Source organism: Pantherophis guttatus, chromosome 3, assembly GCF_059756535.1.
Source record: "Pantherophis guttatus breed Tessera chromosome 3, ASM5975653v1, whole genome shotgun sequence".
NCBI lineage: Eukaryota > Metazoa > Chordata > Lepidosauria > Squamata > Colubridae > Pantherophis > Pantherophis guttatus.
Genome location: NC_142065.1, coordinates 108,068,949 through 108,086,751, shown reverse-complemented (window position 1 = coordinate 108,086,751; position 17,803 = coordinate 108,068,949). Strand labels below are relative to the sequence as shown.

Genomic DNA, 17,803 nt, shown 5'->3' with positions numbered 1-17,803 from the left:
AATTGCTGGAATGAAGATCTTTGTCTTTTTGTTGGCAGACCTCTTTCAACCACTGAGTATGTCCCAATTTTGAAAATGGAATTTATCTCTGAATAACCGTGTATATGGTTAACATTATTTTGCGGTTCAGATACAACTTACTTTGGAATAAGTTGTATCTCAACAGCAAGATGATCTTTTTAAAAAAAAAAAAAATCTTTATTTACATTTATCATTAAAAAAGACAACACACCAGATAAATGACAAACAGAACAACAAAACAAATAACATACATGCCTATAAGTAGTACCTTAATAACTTAATATTAAGTTAAGACATCCTAGGTTTTTTCCATCACTGTTTTTATTTGAAATAAATTCTTCTAATGATTGCAGGCAAGTTACAGTACAATCTGATTTATGTCTATACAGAAGTCACTGTAGCTTGAGTGAGTCTCTGATAAATATTGAGGAAGATCCGGGCAGCTTGGTACTTTCTAGGGATCCTGGATACCAATACTCAACTCCAGTCAAGAAAGCCAATAGCAATAGAATTACCGTATTTTTCAGAGTATAAGACGCTTCAGACTATAAGACGCACCTGACTATCTTGTTTAGTTCTACAAAATATTTTTTTCCTACATTGACTGGCGTAGTTTGGAATAAATATATCAATTTGGGGAGAAAACTCATTTTGACGGTGGCTATCCTACCTAATAGTGAAATTTGTAACTTCCCCCATCATTCCAAATCTTGCTTGATTTTTGCCAGTAGTGGTATATAGTTGTCCTCTTTCAGGGTTGAGCATCTAGCTGTAATCCAAATCCCTAAATATTTTATGTTTTTAACTATTTGGATGCCCAAATTTTCTTCTAAGATTTTCTGATCTCCTGCTGTAATATTTTTAGTTAACATTTTGGTTTTAGTCTTATTTAATTTAAATCCAGATAACCTCCCATACTCATCTATCTCTTCCAATACTCTTTTCCCGGTTGTTAGCGGCTCCTCCATGATCAATACCACATCATCGGCAAATGCTTGAATTTTGAATTTTTCTTTCCTTATTTCCAGTCCTCTGATCTCATTATTCTGCCTAATTTTCCTTAACAACACCTCCAAAGCCAGTATGAATAAGAGTGGTGAGAGCGGGCAACCCTGTCTTACTCCTTTGCCGATCTGGAGTGTTTTAGTCATATCTCCATTAAGTATAATGTTTGCTCTCTGCTTATCATAAATTGTGTTTATCACATTCTCAAAGCGCTCCCCAAAATTCATCCTTTTGATTTGCTGGATCATGAATCTCCAATTTAAATTGTCGAAGGCCTTCTGAGCATCAAGGAAGGCCAATGCCACTTGCATTAAATCCCGATATAGGAAGGACAAGCAGGAAGATGGTATAGAAATGGGAACAAATAGCTTTGATAAGATATGGATGGGTGGTGAGAACAAATTATTAGCTAAATTATATTCATACCTGCTTGAATATGATAGAGAAGGGGAAATACTCAAGGACCAGATGATTGCTTGGGGGAGGAATATCGGATCAAAAATAAATCTAGATGATTGGGAAGAAGTGTGGAACAATAACCTGAAGCTGACAAGAGCGGTAACTTACAAGGAGAATCAGTATAAAATGCTGTATAGGTGGCATCTAGCACCATCTAGGATTGCAAAGATATACCCAAACGCAAACCCCAAGTGTTGGAAATGCGGTCATTGGCAAGGTACTTTCTACCATATGTGGTGGACGTGTCCTGAAGTGAGGAAATTCTGGAAATTGATACAAAAATGGATCCAAGAAATAATAGAGGAGGATATTGCCTTTATACCAGAAATCTACCTCCTGGGAGTTTTGAAACGAGCATATGGGAAGAAGAAGAAATATCTAATTATCCACATCGTCACAGCTGCGAGAATCTCTTATGCACAACATTGGAAGGAGAAAAGTTGTCCAACTGAGGAACACATAGTTAACAAAATATTGGAATGCGCAGAAATGTGTAATTAACATATGTACTAAATGAGAAGGAGGATTCCGAGTTTTATACGGTATGGGATTTGTGGTATAGGTGGTTGGGAAATAAATGCAAAAGTTAACTACTAAGGGGGACAACGCTTAACTACTAACTTATGTATTATTATATTATGACTTATAATATATTAATTTCATAAATATCCTATGTTCTAACTGTAAATCATCTATACAACCTATTAGCTACCATATTTATAAGCATATAGTATGACTACACGTTGCCAAACCGAAAAGGTTGAATTGTAATATATTTGTCTATTCAATAAAATTTATATATATAAAAAAAGACGCACCTACCGTTTTTGGTAGGAAAACAAGAAAAAGAAATCTGCCTCTGCGCAATTTTGCCTCGTTGCAGCAAACAGCAAATAGCCTGCTTTACTTTCATTTTCATTTTCAGCATAGCTTGATTAGCACAAGAAAAAAAAATCTGTTCTTAGCAATTTACCTCCTTGCAGCAAGCAGCAGAGGCTGTACAAAACAGCTGAGAGTAAAACAGCCGAGAGTCAGGAGGCCGATCCAATCAACTTGTGCTAATTAGGATGTGCTGAAGCTGAAACAAGTTGTTTCTTCTTGCTGCTTGCTGCAAGAAGGTAAACTGCTGGGAGGCAGAGGCCAAATGATGGGGGCCAGTGGGTGGGCGGGGCTACATTCGTTGTATAAGACGCACCTAAATTTTCACCCCCTTTTAGGGGGGAAAAAGGTGTGTCCTATATTCTGAAAAATATGGTAGGTCAATACACTGTAAAGAGTACCAGATTATCAGACCTGTTTAAAAATGCTCCCTGCCAAAACAACCTACCAAATGTGCAATAACTGCAATGCATCAGTGAAGATAAATAATTTTGCCAGGGTCTTGAAAGGCTAAAAAGATCTCTTCTTTAGATTACTGAAAAATAAAGGCATAAAAGATCCAGGGGAGCCTGAAGTGTCTTTGGGGTATATTTAAATAGAGTTTGCAAATCAAATATGGTATTGGAGCATTTCTAAGTAGTCCCACACCCAATCTTTGACCGGATCTAGACTTTCTTAGTTTTGGAAAAGAGGATGCTCAAACCCATAATCACATAAAGGGGATATTCAAAAAAGAAAGTATAGCATAATGGAACCATCCATTTCCCAGAACATTTTAATAACAAATGCTAAATTTATATTTCCTAGACTATAACATTTGGAAGCCCACACATACTCTCATGAGTTTCCAAATGCTGATGAAAAGTAATGGTTGTGTTACAGAAAATTGAAATGGTAACCGAATTTAACTGAAGTATCTCTAATTTTATCATTCCCAGTATGTATTTGCACTAAATGAGCTGATTCTCCTAATCAAACATTATTAAGGGGAATGGAAGTCTTAATTTCTTGGATATAAGGTCATGCTGGCTGGGTTTGTCAGAATTGTAGTATCAGTGGGGGTTCAAGGTAGAGGAGTGTATTTTTTATTCTTAAAAAGAAATATATGTGAATCCAAATACATATATAGCTATAATTCAGACTAAAAAAGAGAGTTTTAGAAACTAGCAAAAAATTCTAACCAAAGTTGGGGAAGATGTGGCTTGTGCTACTTGATTAATGTCATGGTACTGATGCCAAATAGTTATAACCATCATTCATAGGACTCTGTATTTCCAGTCACAGAATGGAAGGGCTTTCCCTGCTGCTGGGATAGTGGTGTCTTGCCTCATAGCTAGTCCTGCCATGACACTTAGGCATCCAGGAAACCAGAAAAGTCTGTGCGGTTAGAACAAGTCAGAGTCCTGCCAGCTAAGCAGTCTAGCACCAGTGGACAATTCTGATAAATCCCTTGTAGGGCTTTACTGTGTCCCCTAGCTTGAAGCTCCATTTGAAAGCGACCTCTCAAAACAGTGAGCCATCTTCTGGTTTCTTCAAACCTTGAAAGCTTACTTACTAATTTATGACATTTTAAGTAAAAAAGCACATTGGTATTATTGTTTGGAGTTTTTAATGAAGCAATTCAATAAGTGCCTTTAATCTTTTTGAAACATGTTTTTAAGATATGTTTTTAATTCTGAGAACACATTGGCTGCTATGAAGAACTGGACTGTCAATCATCTAGAACCAGAAAGCAAACTTGTCAGAGAAAGAGACAAATTTATAGACTACCATATTGTTTACAAAAATGAGGAACTCATCATTTCTTTATCCTAGAATGTTAAATTTAATCTGATACCTGCAGATTTCAGTGTCAGGTCTTTAATCTGATATCTGCAATCAGCATCTTATGTATTCAGATTGAGTTTAAAGTACAGAACTCACAGGCACCATATATGCCCTAATGTCTGAACTTTCCTGCTTTTTTTTTAATTGTTCACTTTCTAGAAACAATTTTAGCCTAATAGATTGCTCTGAAGGAAATATACACATATTTTTGTGCCATTTTGGCTGGACCCAATAAAGGCATTACATAATATTGCTGGAAGAAGGTAATGCCAAATCACTTATGAAAACTTGCTAGGAAAATGGCAGGGACAAGAAAATGGCAGGGACTCATCTAGAGAGATGCCAGGAGCCAAACTGAATTGAAGATTCACTCTATAGCTATTTTCTCCCCCTCCCTCATTAAAAACTAAAAGGCAAGCTGGGGGCGGGATTTACATACCAAAATGCTAAAAATGTTTATCAGCTCAAAATATGTCAAAATATGTTAACCAAGACCCGGCTTTAAAAAACATCCTGCTCTGTTACCTATTTTGATTTACTTTTAATTTTTAGTACAGTATTGGAATCTAATGCACAAAATGTACTTAGAATTACCAGTTTCTTCTAGAGAAAAAAATTGGAATAGGAACTGTCACAGTCCATCATGTATATCCTTTCCCCAAACCTCCTTCATATCAGTATGCAGGGCCGGATTTAGATGAAAAGAGGCCCTAGGCTATTCTACTTATGAGGCCCTTTCACCTATAGTGAAAGTGTAATTTTAATTTTGCTAACAATTTGAATGTAGGGAATGTAGGCCCTTCTTGATCTTGAGGCCCTAGGCTGAAGCCTAGTTAGCCTATAGGAAAATCCGGCCCTGTCAGTATGGTTTAAGCCATGAGTGACTTGATTACTACTTCTTATAAAACTAAGTCACCAAGTATTCATTGATCTCAAATTGTATGTTCCCAATGAACCTTTGAGCCTTTACCTCCCCTTTTCCCACCCCTCCTTCCCCACCTTGTCCTTGTGCACAGCAACCCACCAGAGACTAAATAAAAGACCTGTTTTTGCTGCCTGTTGAGACCAGGCTGCATTTAGCTAGCCTGTTGCAAGTAGCTAAATGATCTTGTCTCTGCAGCCTTTTCAATAGAGGCCTCTTGGTACTTTACTTTGCTAGATCTGCCCATTCCGCCTGCTTAGGGCTTAGTTTTGGCAGCAACCATTTCCTGGGTGGAATGCCCCATGTTTTTTTTGTGCCCAAATATATCTTGAAGGTTGAGCTCCTTTTCCCAGGCTGGAATGCCCTTATGCCGAATATAGCGGGCTTTCCTAACTTCACCATAAGATTTGAGGAAATCAGGCCTGTTGTACATAGTCCTTAGGCGTCCATCAGCAGCATAGGCCTCAGGATCCATGATCAGCTTCTCACGATCAAGAGAAGATCTTCGATTCTCAGGGAGATTCATGGGTTTGGTGATGGCCATGGTATCTTTGGCTTGAGAATCCCTTGGCTCTTCTTTCATTGAGTCTTTTCCTTGCTCTTCTATGATATCAGTCTGGTCCACAGACTCTGCTGAAATATTTAGCTGTTTAGCCATGGAGTCTTTAAGGCTGCTCATATCTCTGTCATCAGCAACATTTGGGTCTTTGGCCTCCAAGGGTGGCAAGTGCCCCTTTCTCTTTCCTTCACAACCAGAGACATCTCCACTGAGCTTCCATGGATGGATGGGAGATTGCTTTGTCCATGCAACTTCCCCAGTCTTAGGCAATGTTTTTCTTCGAGATCTAGAAAAGGAGGAGAGAAATGCTATTCTTTCATTAGGATTCTTTTCACAAGTAATCAATGGATTGTAGTCTCTAATGGAGGCATGGAAAACCCATCTATCTAATCCATCCTACTGGAGATCATTATCTTGCCTGGCAGTGTCTTGCTTCAGGAGAGAAAAGAAAATTGACAGGAAACAAACCTTTTCTCACCTGCAAGTCTTTAAAATAGTTCCTGTTCATATCATTGGTAATAAATGAATGTGGCCCACTGCTACTCACCTCCAACTTCCTTCTCCTCACAGGTAGTCCTTGGCTTACAACCACTAATCACTATTTATTTATTTGCAAAATCTATTTGCCATCCATCTTGCCATAGAGTAATTCTGGGTAGCTTACAATTATAATTACAATTGGGAGTGGAATTTCCATTGTAAGGCAATGCAGCTGCACAATTAGGTTAGCTCATTCATGACTATTGTAAGAGGCTTTTATCTCTGTAACCTCCCCCTCCATCATGTTTTCTGGTGGCTTCTTCCAAATGTTTTCTTCTTAGTAGAAATACCACTGAAAAGACTGAAGAGCCACACAATAGCTGTTGATCAGGAATACCAGGGGCTCACTAAATTCAATAAGGCCTGGTCCTTCTAAGTGTGTAACCTGGACCACTTGCATCTTAGTTTCTTGCAGTTACACTGACAGCGTACCATCCCTGAGGGATCTCATCTTTGCCTTTCAATTTAAAGCTACAAGTGCAGCCAACTGCAGCCAACTAATAAGGTAGAACTTGCCAATGTAGACAGCCAAGGCTCCTATATCACTGAACAACTCAAATGAGACATTTGTTTTACCGTAATCCTGTATAATGGAAGTCACCAGAATTCTGCACAACCAGAGAAGGAGGTAGAGGAAATGTTGCTTTAAAGTGAATATGTCCAGGGCCCAATGAGAATTTCTGCTTGGATCGGCCTAAGAAAGAGGTAAAGAAATAATTGCTATCCAGTTTCATCTCTAAAGGCAGACTAGACAATAATAAGAGAGCACATGTGAACTGTCTGAGAATGATGATTTCCCCCCCCCTCTGTTATTTCCAGTGAAAAGCCATCAAGGAGTGCCAATTTGAAAATAAAGGAAGGGTCTCTTAAATCTATCCAAGTTCATGTTTATTGTTCAACCGTCTTTTATCCCCCTCAAAGGAGAATTTCTTTTTTCTCTTCTCCTCAGCTGGGACACTGCATTGTGCATTTGTTGAAGTGAATTTGAGCCCATGAAGCCACACAATATAATGGCTTTTAAGGTGCAACAAGACTTTTTTTTTCTGGGTAAGATCATTATTTAAATTGATATATTCCTTGAACTGTGTGATGAGCAGAAGATTAACACAATCTTCAGAAGGGAAGCTTGATTTTCCATCAGCAGACCAGTTAAGAGAAAGCAGGTATGAAGTAACCCACTTAACTGGACTCGAGCTGGCTAGATATCTGGAATATCCCTTCTTCCTTTGTCTTTGAAGTCTAAAATGGATGTGGCAAAAGGAGGACAGAAAGAGATGGAGTGTTCTGTAGCATATGCTCTTCTTTCTGTATCATGGTAAAACTATATCTACTAATTAACTGCAAGGTGCCTACAAACATATTCTTTGTAAACTTAGACTAGCTCAAAAGGCACACTGGCTGGAGAGTACTGGGATTTTAACTTTCCAGAGGTCTAACAATGCAAATCATCCTCCCTGTTTATTAAATTAATCCAAAGAGATTTGCCCCAAGTTACTGCAGGATGTCTTGGAGCAAACTGAGGTTGTAACTTCTCTTTACCTGCTCCAGGAATGCACACCATGTTGAATTCTTGATCAGCTCTTAAAGGTTCTAAAAAGACTCAAATTAAAGCAGCCTTTTAATTGTTGATCTTTCTATTTTTGATCTTAGCATCTTTGAATTCATGTTCTTATTGTTCTCATATTATTCATTGTTCTCATGCAATAATGAGTGGTATCACAAGAAATAAAATAATCACTACAGTGGATCAGAGCCTCTCCCTTCTATAAGTCCACAAGTAAAACATAGCTACCAATCAGTTGAAGAAAAATAAAATAAAATAATGGAAGATATACATAATCACAATGACTTGTCTAATCCTCTTAAATCACTTTTAAAACTCACCCTACACTGTGTTTTTACTCTTCCAGTTGCCTATTATATGTTAATTATTCATATGTAACATTTGCTTATACTGCACTACATTTGACATTTTCATATCCTTTTGCTCCAATTGGAAATAATATTCCTGTAATTTATCACACTTTTTAAAATTATATCTTTTATGGACTTAGAATAATTTACTGTGTATTTTATAAAGTACTTTCAGATGATTTAAATTAAAAGCAGTGGTTTTATCACAGATTGTTGGGAGTGTTTATATTTCTCTATTAGAAGAGCTGTTTATTCAGCTATCTAATTGCTTTTTCACTATTGCTATTCCATAATAAGGTATATTATTTTATCATAGGACTTGAGTTAAGTTTCCACAGATATTCTTGTGAAGGCCCCTGACAAAAGACTTGAAAACTTAAAAATATGAAATTTCATATCTGAGATACTTTTAATGTGTTATTTTGAAGGAAAACACACTCTATGGATTTTGGGGTGGGGGAGTTTGTGCATTCAGGTCAATTTTTGATTCCTGGAGACCAATTGAACTAGTCCCTGCAGATTTCTTGGCAAGGTTTTTCAGAAATGGTTTGCCATTGCCTTTTAACTGGTGCTGAAGGAAACTGATTGGTCCAAAATAGTAGATTGGTTCTACTTTCCTTTACTACCAGTTTGCAATGGGGCCGCTCACGCGCAGAAGCATTTTGATGATTTTGGGGTCGGTGGGTGGAGCCTCCCGCCGGTTTTACTACCGGTTCTATAGAACCAGTGTGAACTGGCGGCAACCCACCACTGGTCCAAAGTCACCCAGCTAGCTTTTGGAACTAGAACTAACAATCTCTTAGTTTTTAGGCTGATATCCTAACCAGGGCACCAAACTGGCTCCTAGAAAAATTAGCAAACTGAAATATCTTTGTTTAATTTGGCATTCAAATTATATATAACTAGTAAACCCTAATTGTATTTGACTAGGGCCAGTAAGTTGGTAGAGGTGGAATTTTCTTCCCAAGCTGAATTACACTATTTCTAACCATGGAGTTTTCTTAAGACAACTTTGGCAACATTTCTCAACTCCTGCAAATCAATTCTACTCTGTTGTTGCTAAACAACTAGAAAGTAGAGATTTCATGTCAAAATGTTGGATGAAAAGAGGCAAAGGCACCCTCACTTTTCTGTAACCTTAGGAGTTCCTGCTGGAGTCGCTGCTGTTCCCTGGTCATGGTGTTCAGACAGTAGAGCCGGGCTTCTTCTAAACTGCGCAGTCCTAGGGTAAGCCTGGCCTCTGCCCTCTTGACATCACGTCTCTTTGCCTCCCAGTGCCTTGAAGCTCCTCCCTCTGCCATGTTTATTTGAAAAGGCTGCAGAAAAACCTATCGATGGTTATCCTAGAAAGAAAGAAGAAACATCTGGTATTGACCATCCTTGGGACTTCACTTCCAGTCGCTCTTTACCTTGGGATAATGTTATCCTGAAACAGAAAAATGTATTATTTAACCCTCTTTCCAAACATTTTTCTGACCTGTGGCACTAGAACATTTCTGTCTATCAACTTTCAAATCTGTCAGAAGTAACCCATGTCAGGGTCATCAGTGCATCGGCATTGCTAGTTGGCTAATTTTCTACAGGAAAGCAATTGCCAGACTCTGCCATCCCCTATGACAGTTGCTCATAGTTTTGACTGCATGAATGGAAAGCTTCTTCTTTAGGTCCTTCAGATTCACTCTGAAGAAAAGTAGGAGGAAAATATAACCCTGTCTTCCTTCTTCCTTCCTCTTTAGAACAGCTGTTCTCAAAGTGCCCCTCAAGACCCTCTCAGGGGTCTACTGAATCAAAATCATTTGCCAACCTACCTTGAAAAATAAAAATATTAAAATCCCACCAAACATCAAATCATGAGAAGTGGCAGCAGTAGTGAATGCCTCAAGTTTTATTTTTAATTATGGTAAATACCGATAAATATAACTCATACAAAGAAAACCACTTCTGGGTCTTCCATAATTTTTAAAAGTGGGAAGGGGTCTTGGGAGAAAAAAAATAAATGCTATTCTAGAAGATATATGCCCTTCCAAATGTCATAGGGTACAAAATGCAAAAACTGCAGCTTTATATTTTCCTCCAATGTAAGCAAAATTTGAATCTGAGGGCTAGAGTCTTTATTAAATATATATTTTTTAATTTAAATACTTTTAAAAATTAAAACATTTTAAATGAAGTAGTTTTTGAGTCTAGGACTTCATGGCCCAGAATGCACTCACTCACTCTACTGCATCATAGAAAGGCTAAGATTTATCTATGTCAGCAAACTCAAGACTTGAGGGCATCCCATCCCATCCCAAGGAATGGCATCCCATCTTTTTCTAAGTTTTTTGCATATATATATATATATATATATATATATATATATATATATATATATTCAGAATAGAACAGGTTTCTGTTATGTTCATGGGATTGAGTTGCTATGCAAAGAGTTGTTGCTCAACCCATAGTTAATATATTTTGTTAATTCAGTTGTGTAATCTTCAAAGATAAACATTTGTGTTGACTTGCCCCTTTTAAAGTTCAAATGAACCTATTATGCCAGTGCTGTCTTAAATTATTTATTTCTATGTCCTCTCTCCAACTTATGAGAGCAGCAACAAGGAACTTGAAGGGTGCTTTCCAAACTATGCAAGTATGGTAGTTTTAAGGTTTGTCCTGAAGTTTTTCCCCCTAGGTGTCCCATATTTGTTAAGAAAGCAAAACAAAGAAGGGATAGGGTGGAATGCAGAGAACTCCGGGATTCTGACACAATTAGCAAAGGCATCAGAAACATCACCAGAGTGTTTCAGGCCAATAAATCAGAACACATTTGTTTGTGTTAGAATTAGAAGGACACAATCTCAGGTTTGGATGGTATTTTTTTTAATGGCATGACAAGGTTAATGTAGACTTAAAAACCATTATGTTAGAAGTGCCATACTATGAATAAGGAATAGCTAGTACAGACCCCAGCTGTGCCCAAAAATGGCTTTACTGATTTCAGCCCAAACATTTTACATTATGAAAAATAAACAGTGGGTAAAGAAAAATGGTTAACACATCAAGATTTGTTAGAAGAAGAACATGGGAAACTTAAATATGTACAATTAAGAGAAAGATAAATAAAAAAGTAATTGGAATTCAAAAACATAGAATAGAATTTGAAATTTAATTTGTGATTGCTAAACTGTACAAACTTTTGCTGAGAGTTAAAATGGAGGAAGAACAAGTTAAAGATGATAAAATAGGCTAAGAATTTGGTTATAATGTTCAGATGGACCAATGGGAGAGAATGTGGCTAAAGGACTAAAATTCATATTATTACAATTTAAGAAAGAACTCTTACAGAATGATGATTTATCCAAGGTGTAGAAAGGTATTCTAATCAGTGTTGAAAATGTGGAAAAGACTCATTTTACCATGCATGGTAGACTTGAGAAAAAGGGGAGGAAAAGTGATACCCATGCATAATAATGATACAAAGAATTTTAAAAACTACTATTCAGGTGAACCCAGAACTTTCTTTACTGAAATTTATGGGTAACCAAGCAGAAAAGACCTATGGAAGATTGGTTTTGACATGATAACTTCAGTGAGACTATTGAACAAAAATGGGGAAAAATTCAAATATCCACAATATCCACTCTACCTGTAGTACATCACTGCCTCAAATGCACATATGAAGAATACTGACAAACAGCAATAGCACTTACAGTTGTAGAATTCTTGCTGAAGTGAAGAATGCTCTTTTTCACAAGATGAATGTGAAGCTAGGTGAGGAAATTATCAACCCAGCATGATCCAAAGGGACAAGAAAGGCTGTCATTAGCCTGTCTCCTGTCCCCTTCAGGGGGAAAAAAGAGCAAATGGAGGAAGTGCAGCAGCAAGGAAAGCAAAAGCAAAATCTTTCAGCAGCTCTGGCTGCCCACAGAGCAAATGAAATCAGTGCATTCTCATCCTTTCATGAAAATCCCTTTGTAGCTATTGTTGCTTGTTGCCTGGAAGGCGGAGATTATGGAACTTCAGCTGCTGCTTGACTCAGATGAGCAGCCCAGAAGAAAGAAGTCTTTAGACAGAACACAATTAGAAAATGTGCCAATTTTACAGTTCCTGCCTCCCTCCTTCTTTCTCACACACATAATTAAGTCAATTCTGTCAAAAATTTCTCTCCATGCAATGCAATTGAAATCTATACATTTGCTGAGAAATCATTATGAAAAATGGGTTTCCTTCCTTTCCCCTTCCTTCCTCCCTTCCTCCTTCCCATTAGAACCATCTTCATTTCTCATAAAAGGTTCACAAAGCAGTCTGTCAAATGCTGTCATACTGAGAACAGACTTGTCGAGTTTGCCAGTTTCTCAGGAAAAACTTCACAAGCGCCAAATAAACTCTCTTATGGTACAGTAGCAAAGCTTTAGACTGTTAAAAATCAATACACATAAAAACAAATGGCAAAGAAAGTGGAGACCTTTTCTTAAACCCTAAGACCAGTGAAAAGCAAAACTTTTAGGTATCAAGTACCCAAACCGGAATGTGTGTGTGTGTGTGTGTGTGTGTGTGTGTGTGTGTGTGTGCCGGAAGAGTAGCTGGTGACGGTGTGCATGCCCACAGAGAGAGTTCTGCATGCCACCTCTGGCACGTGTGCCAGAGGTTCACCATCACGGCCCTAGACCCTTAGTTAGTTTCAGGGTTGGAAAATTTGTTTCAGGCTGAGGGCTGCACTCATGTTTTAAGGTCTGGCCAGAGGCACACTCCAAAAATTTGTGGGGAAGGCCATATATATGATTTCATTTGAATGATATCTAAATTAGTTCATATGATTGCTTTCCAAGACTATATTTAAACATGTTCCCTATTTTTTTTATGTTATACTCTAGTAGTATGGTAACAATATGTTGGGGAGGTCATCCAAGGCTTTCAGGTATCCAGCTTTGTATTAGGTAATCTTTCTCCACAATATTTAGTTTCTGCATGCAAAAACCCCAAGAAGGGGACTTAAAGAGCCACTGGACAACTTCTTTTCATTCTTTGTGGAGTTTACCTGATATGTATAATCAAGCAAAAGACAAATATGCACAGTGCCACAAAGGCTGCTATTGTGTCAAAATCCTAGCAACAAGAAACCAAGAGATTTGTTGGCTCTCAGGTTGTTTGTCTGTGTTTCCCCCTGAGCATATGATGCACCTCTGAGTGCTCCTAGAAAAGCATCCCAAAGCCCCCAGCCATACAACAGATTGAAATATTGGTTTTGGATGGCATAATTGGTCAGGAAAGAACACCAGATATTCTGAATGGTGCTGCATGCTTTTCCCCCCATTGTTGGCTGTAGCCAAGGGTGCTATTAGTATGGTTCAGACAGCAACATATTGACAAAGAAGACTAAACACTTCTGAATGAAAATTGTTAACATTTTGAGTACTTTAGTAGTATGGAAGAACACTAGCTCTGTAAATACCCCCTCAGCGTGCAGAAAATCCTATTACAGGTCCTGGCAACTCTAAAAAAGGCCAGGAAAGGATCCAAACTGAAATCCTGAAGAGGAACAGATAGTTATTGTAGAAATAGTAAGGATTTGCATTTCTACAGCCTCAATTCTTACCTTCCTAGGTTCTAGGGAGTGCTAGCAATAGTGAAAATGTTGAGAAGAGATAATCACATGAACATGCAACATGTTTGTGTACTCTAGAACAATGCCAGCCACCCCCATCCCACCCACACTGTATTATCAACACTTGACAGTTAACTTCACCCGCAATAACACAAGGGCTATCAATAGATACAAACTAAATGTAATCCGCTCTAATCTTGATTGCAGAAAATACGACTTCAGCAATAGAGCAGTAAATGCCTGTAACACTCTACCTGATACTGTTGTTAGTTTCTCTAACCTCCATACCTTTTACCTTAAACTGTCTACTGTGGACCTTACACATTTCTTAAGAGGTCCCTAAGGGGTCGTGCCTAAGCGCACCAGTGTGCCTACCATCCCTGTCCTACTGTCCCCATTTATATGTACTCATTTTATGTGTTTATGGCTATGTTTTGCTTATTTATATTCATTTATTTGTGCCATTTTTTCATGTGGCCATGTCTATGTCTATACTGATACTTGTTTCCTTGTAGTTGTTGACAAAACAATTAAATAAAATAAATAAAAATAAACTATTAAATTACAGAAGTGCAATGTTTGTTTTTTTTAAAAATGCAGTAAGAACCTGAAGAAGACCTCCAGCACTGATATATCTTCTGCACTGACTTTCCAGGTTAGGTCCTTATTCCTCCCCAGTTCTGGTTCCACAGTCTGAATTCCCGGGCTGAATACATCAGAATAGATTACGTCAAATTGTTTCTTCTTACAGCAGTATTGGGCAACCCTTGCGTGGCGAAGAGCCACAGTCAACATTTTGTAAAGGCATCAAATGCGTAGGGTTATGTACATTGCAGGAAAGGAATAGCTTGAGACCAAAAATAGGGAGATGACTTGTAATATGCCTACTTTGAGGTTTTAGGTCACACTTTTCATCTATTTATTTTTAAATAAATAAACCATGCTCCATCATTAGAGGCTTTCAAAAAGAGACTGGACAACCATTTATCTGAAATGGTACAGTGCAGTGATGGCTAACCTTTTTGGCACCAAGTGCTGAAAGTGCATGCACGCACACCCATAATGCAATGTGCAGGCGCGTGCCCCCCATGCATACGCCTGCAATCCCTACGTACAGTCTGCCGCGTGCATATGTGAGTGACCCCCATGTGTACCCCAGCCCCGCACATGCATGTGCAACCCCCACGTGCATCCCACACATGCATGTGCACCCCACACATGCATGTGTGATCCCCATGCATGCGCCCCCTTGCGCATGCATGCACATCTCCCACATGTGCCCTGCCCCCCAGGCATGTGCACCAGAGACCCAAAAACCACCTGGCTGGCAGGAGGCACTCACGCATGTGCAATAGAGCTAAGCTGGGGCAACGGCTTGCGTGCCCGCAGAGAGGGCTCTTCATGCCATCTGTGGCAAGCGTGCCATAGGTTCACCATCACAGGTATAGTGTCTCCTGCTTGAGCAGGGGGTTGGACTAGAAGACCTTCAAGATCCCTTCCAACTCTATTATTCTATGTTCTAAATAGTTGGCAAGTTCCAACAGTTTTCAGCAATCGTAATCACAAGAATCTCTTAAAAGCTAAAAAAAGAAGAGGCAGTGACTGTCAGTGGTCCTGGGACTATAGGTTGCTTCCCTTGGCACTATGGGAGGCCACATTAGCTGAGGGTATTATTTTTCCATTATCACTACTGAAGCAAAAGACAGTCACTTCTGTAAGAAAATTTTTCAAAAGATTGTTGTCAAAATTAGAATTCTCCAAATAGCAGGAAAGATTAAGTTCTTACCTTTCTGCTCTTTGATGTTCTATTTTCAGTATTATATTTAAGGAAGACAAGCAGGATAAAAAGGAATGCATTTGCTAGAAGGCCAGTTCCAGGAGGAGCAATGAAAGATTACTACTGTCAATGCAGAAAGTGGAATAGGAATAAAATGGTGCTCTTTATCTACCACAAGGTGTCACTGTAATTCCACCTAAATTTTTAGGAGCTAAGCCTGGGAGCCAAGTTAGGAAGAGAACCTCTCAGAGATGCCTCAGATTTATCATGGACAATCCACATTGGAAATCTGAACATCTTGTGCCCTTGATTAAGGCATCTTTAAACAGAACAGAATTGTAATTTGCCTTTGTAGCTACGAGCACAGATTCCTCTGCACTTTTCAAACAAAATAACTGTGTCAAATATATTAGAAAATGTTAGTGTACAAAAGTTACATGTTTGTTTATTTACAGGATGGAACCAGTGTTTCAGGAGACTTTTTAAATATGTTTTTATATGTTCAGCAAGTGGTTATTGGTAACAAATGTGCCTGAAAAAATAATAACGGAGTTAAATAAAATCTGTATTGACATTTGTCATGTTGATCCATTTCCATCTTAAGGAATAAATTAAAACTTGTGCCTTTCCATTAGTTCCTAAATTAGATATTAATGTTTTTTCTTTTCCTTCTACCTCCTTCTCTTTCTTTTTGACTTCCTAATTGTTTATTTTTTGGTCTTTTTTGCTGTATATTATTTGTTTTTCCATTATGTTATAGAATACTATGGATGACATGCAGTGGTGGGTTTCAAATTTTTTTACTACCGGTTCTATGGGTGTGGCTTGGTGGGCATGGCATGGCTTGGTGGGCGTGGCTTGGTGAGCGTGGGAAGGATACTGTAAAATCTCCATTCCCACCCCACTCTGGGGGAAGGATACTGCAAAATCCCCATTTCCTCCCAATCAGCTGGGACTTGGGAGGCAGAGAATAGATGGGGGCGGGGCCAGTCAGAATTTTTACTACCGGTTCTCTGAATTATTCAAAATTTCCGCTACTGGTTCTCCAGAACTGGTCAGAACCTGCTGGAACCCACCTCTGATGACATGGAAAAAAATACCAATCCAGAAAGTTAATGAAAACAAAATCAAATTGTTCATAATTTTGCCAATTAAAAGGAAAAATAGAAATTAGTCCATATTGAAAATAATTTATAGAAAAGGTTATACATGATTTTAGGTAACACTGAGTAAATATTTTTAAACCAAAAGATTATTAAATGTGACATAAGATCTGGTGCATTTTTAAAATGAAAAACAGAAACAGGTGAAAATCAGAGTGGCTAAGACAGCAGAGAGAGATTTCCACGACAACCTGTTTCCTCAGTCTGAAATGATATTTATTACTTGCCTTCCATATGTACTTGCTGCATTTGTGATCTGAAATTCCATGCGAGACATGTTTTTCTCTTTCATTTTATTCATTAATGCATGAACTCTACAATTTACTTTCTTTGTTCCAAGTTGCAATCTTTCCTATGTCATCATTGTCAAAAAATGGCTTGTAGTTATTAACTTCTGCTTCAATTATGATGATGATGATTAAAAACACCTTCCTTCTTAAAATGTAGTAGGCAGGTAGGAAAGGAAGATTTATATCAACAAGCAGTTTACATCTATAATATGCATGTTTCTTTTCTTTTTTTCTTTTGAAAAAAGTATTTTTGAGTTTGTTGAATAACTTCAGGACTATTTATTTCACCCACTTAGCTCTCATTGGGATATCTTTTTATTGCATTAGGCATGTCCCTGGCTGTGGCTGGCACATGGAAGGCCCCACTCACTTAATAACCTGCATGTGTTGGGGTTACAGTGACAACCAGGACTGCCATGATTGTCATTGGTAAGTGGTGCAATCATGCACTATCACGCTTTACAATCACATTGCTTAGTGATGGCAATCCTGATACCAATTGCTGTTTAACACAAGGGCTACCTGTAGTGTTATTTTGGCATAATAAGGCCTGGGTAACTTCTTTAACTTCTTCATTTAATTTAATGAATTTAGTGGGGACATTTAAAAAAAAACAACAACCAGATGTTTCTATATCCTTCAGATACAGCAATCAGCGAGATGGTCTGTTGCCGTGATGGCGAACCTATGGCACGCGTGCCACAGGTGGCACACGGAGCCATATCTGTTGGCACACAAGCGTTGCCCTAGCTCAGCTCCAGCACGCATGTGCATGCCGGCCAGCTGATTTTCAGATCTTTCGGACCCATCAGAAGTCGGGAAACGGGCCATTTTTCTGGCCTCCGGAGGGCCTCCGGATG

At 38.4% G+C, this 17,803-nt stretch overlaps 1 protein-coding gene across 2 annotated transcripts; it reads right to left on the bottom strand.

Moving 5' to 3' along the window:
* Positions 1-3,956: 3,956 nt before the first annotated feature.
* On the bottom strand, positions 3,957-12,370 carry CCDC190 (coiled-coil domain containing 190). 2 transcript variants are annotated; one of them, XM_034409803.3, is made up of 4 exons: positions 11,819-12,370; positions 9,253-9,469; positions 6,789-6,906; positions 3,957-5,958 (listed from the first exon to the last, which is right to left on the bottom strand). In XM_034409803.3, exons 2-4 carry the CDS (start codon positions 9,425-9,427, stop codon positions 5,370-5,372), a joined length of 882 nt encoding a protein of 293 aa, XP_034265694.1. In that variant the 5' UTR covers positions 9,428-9,469; positions 11,819-12,370; the 3' UTR covers positions 3,957-5,369. The 2 variants fall into 2 exon arrangements, with proteins under 2 accessions (XP_034265694.1, XP_034265696.1); XM_034409805.3 differs by having other exon boundaries at positions 9,253-9,552; positions 11,819-12,164.
* Between the last annotated feature and the right edge of the window lie 5,433 nt (positions 12,371-17,803).

Excerpts from the sequence above, each read along its gene's own strand:
- CCDC190 (XM_034409803.3), bottom strand. The coding sequence starts at position 9,427 with ATGGCAGAGGGAGGAGCTTCAAGGCACTGGGAGGCAAAGAGACGTGAT. Across the intron at positions 6,907-9,252 it reads ACTCCTAAGGTTACAGAAAA|GCCGATCCAAGCAGAAATTC; the intron begins GTGAGGGTGCCT and ends CCTCTTTCTTAG. Across the intron at positions 5,959-6,788 it reads TTCCATTATACAGGATTACG|ATCTCGAAGAAAAACATTGC; the intron begins GTAAAACAAATG and ends CTCCTTTTCTAG.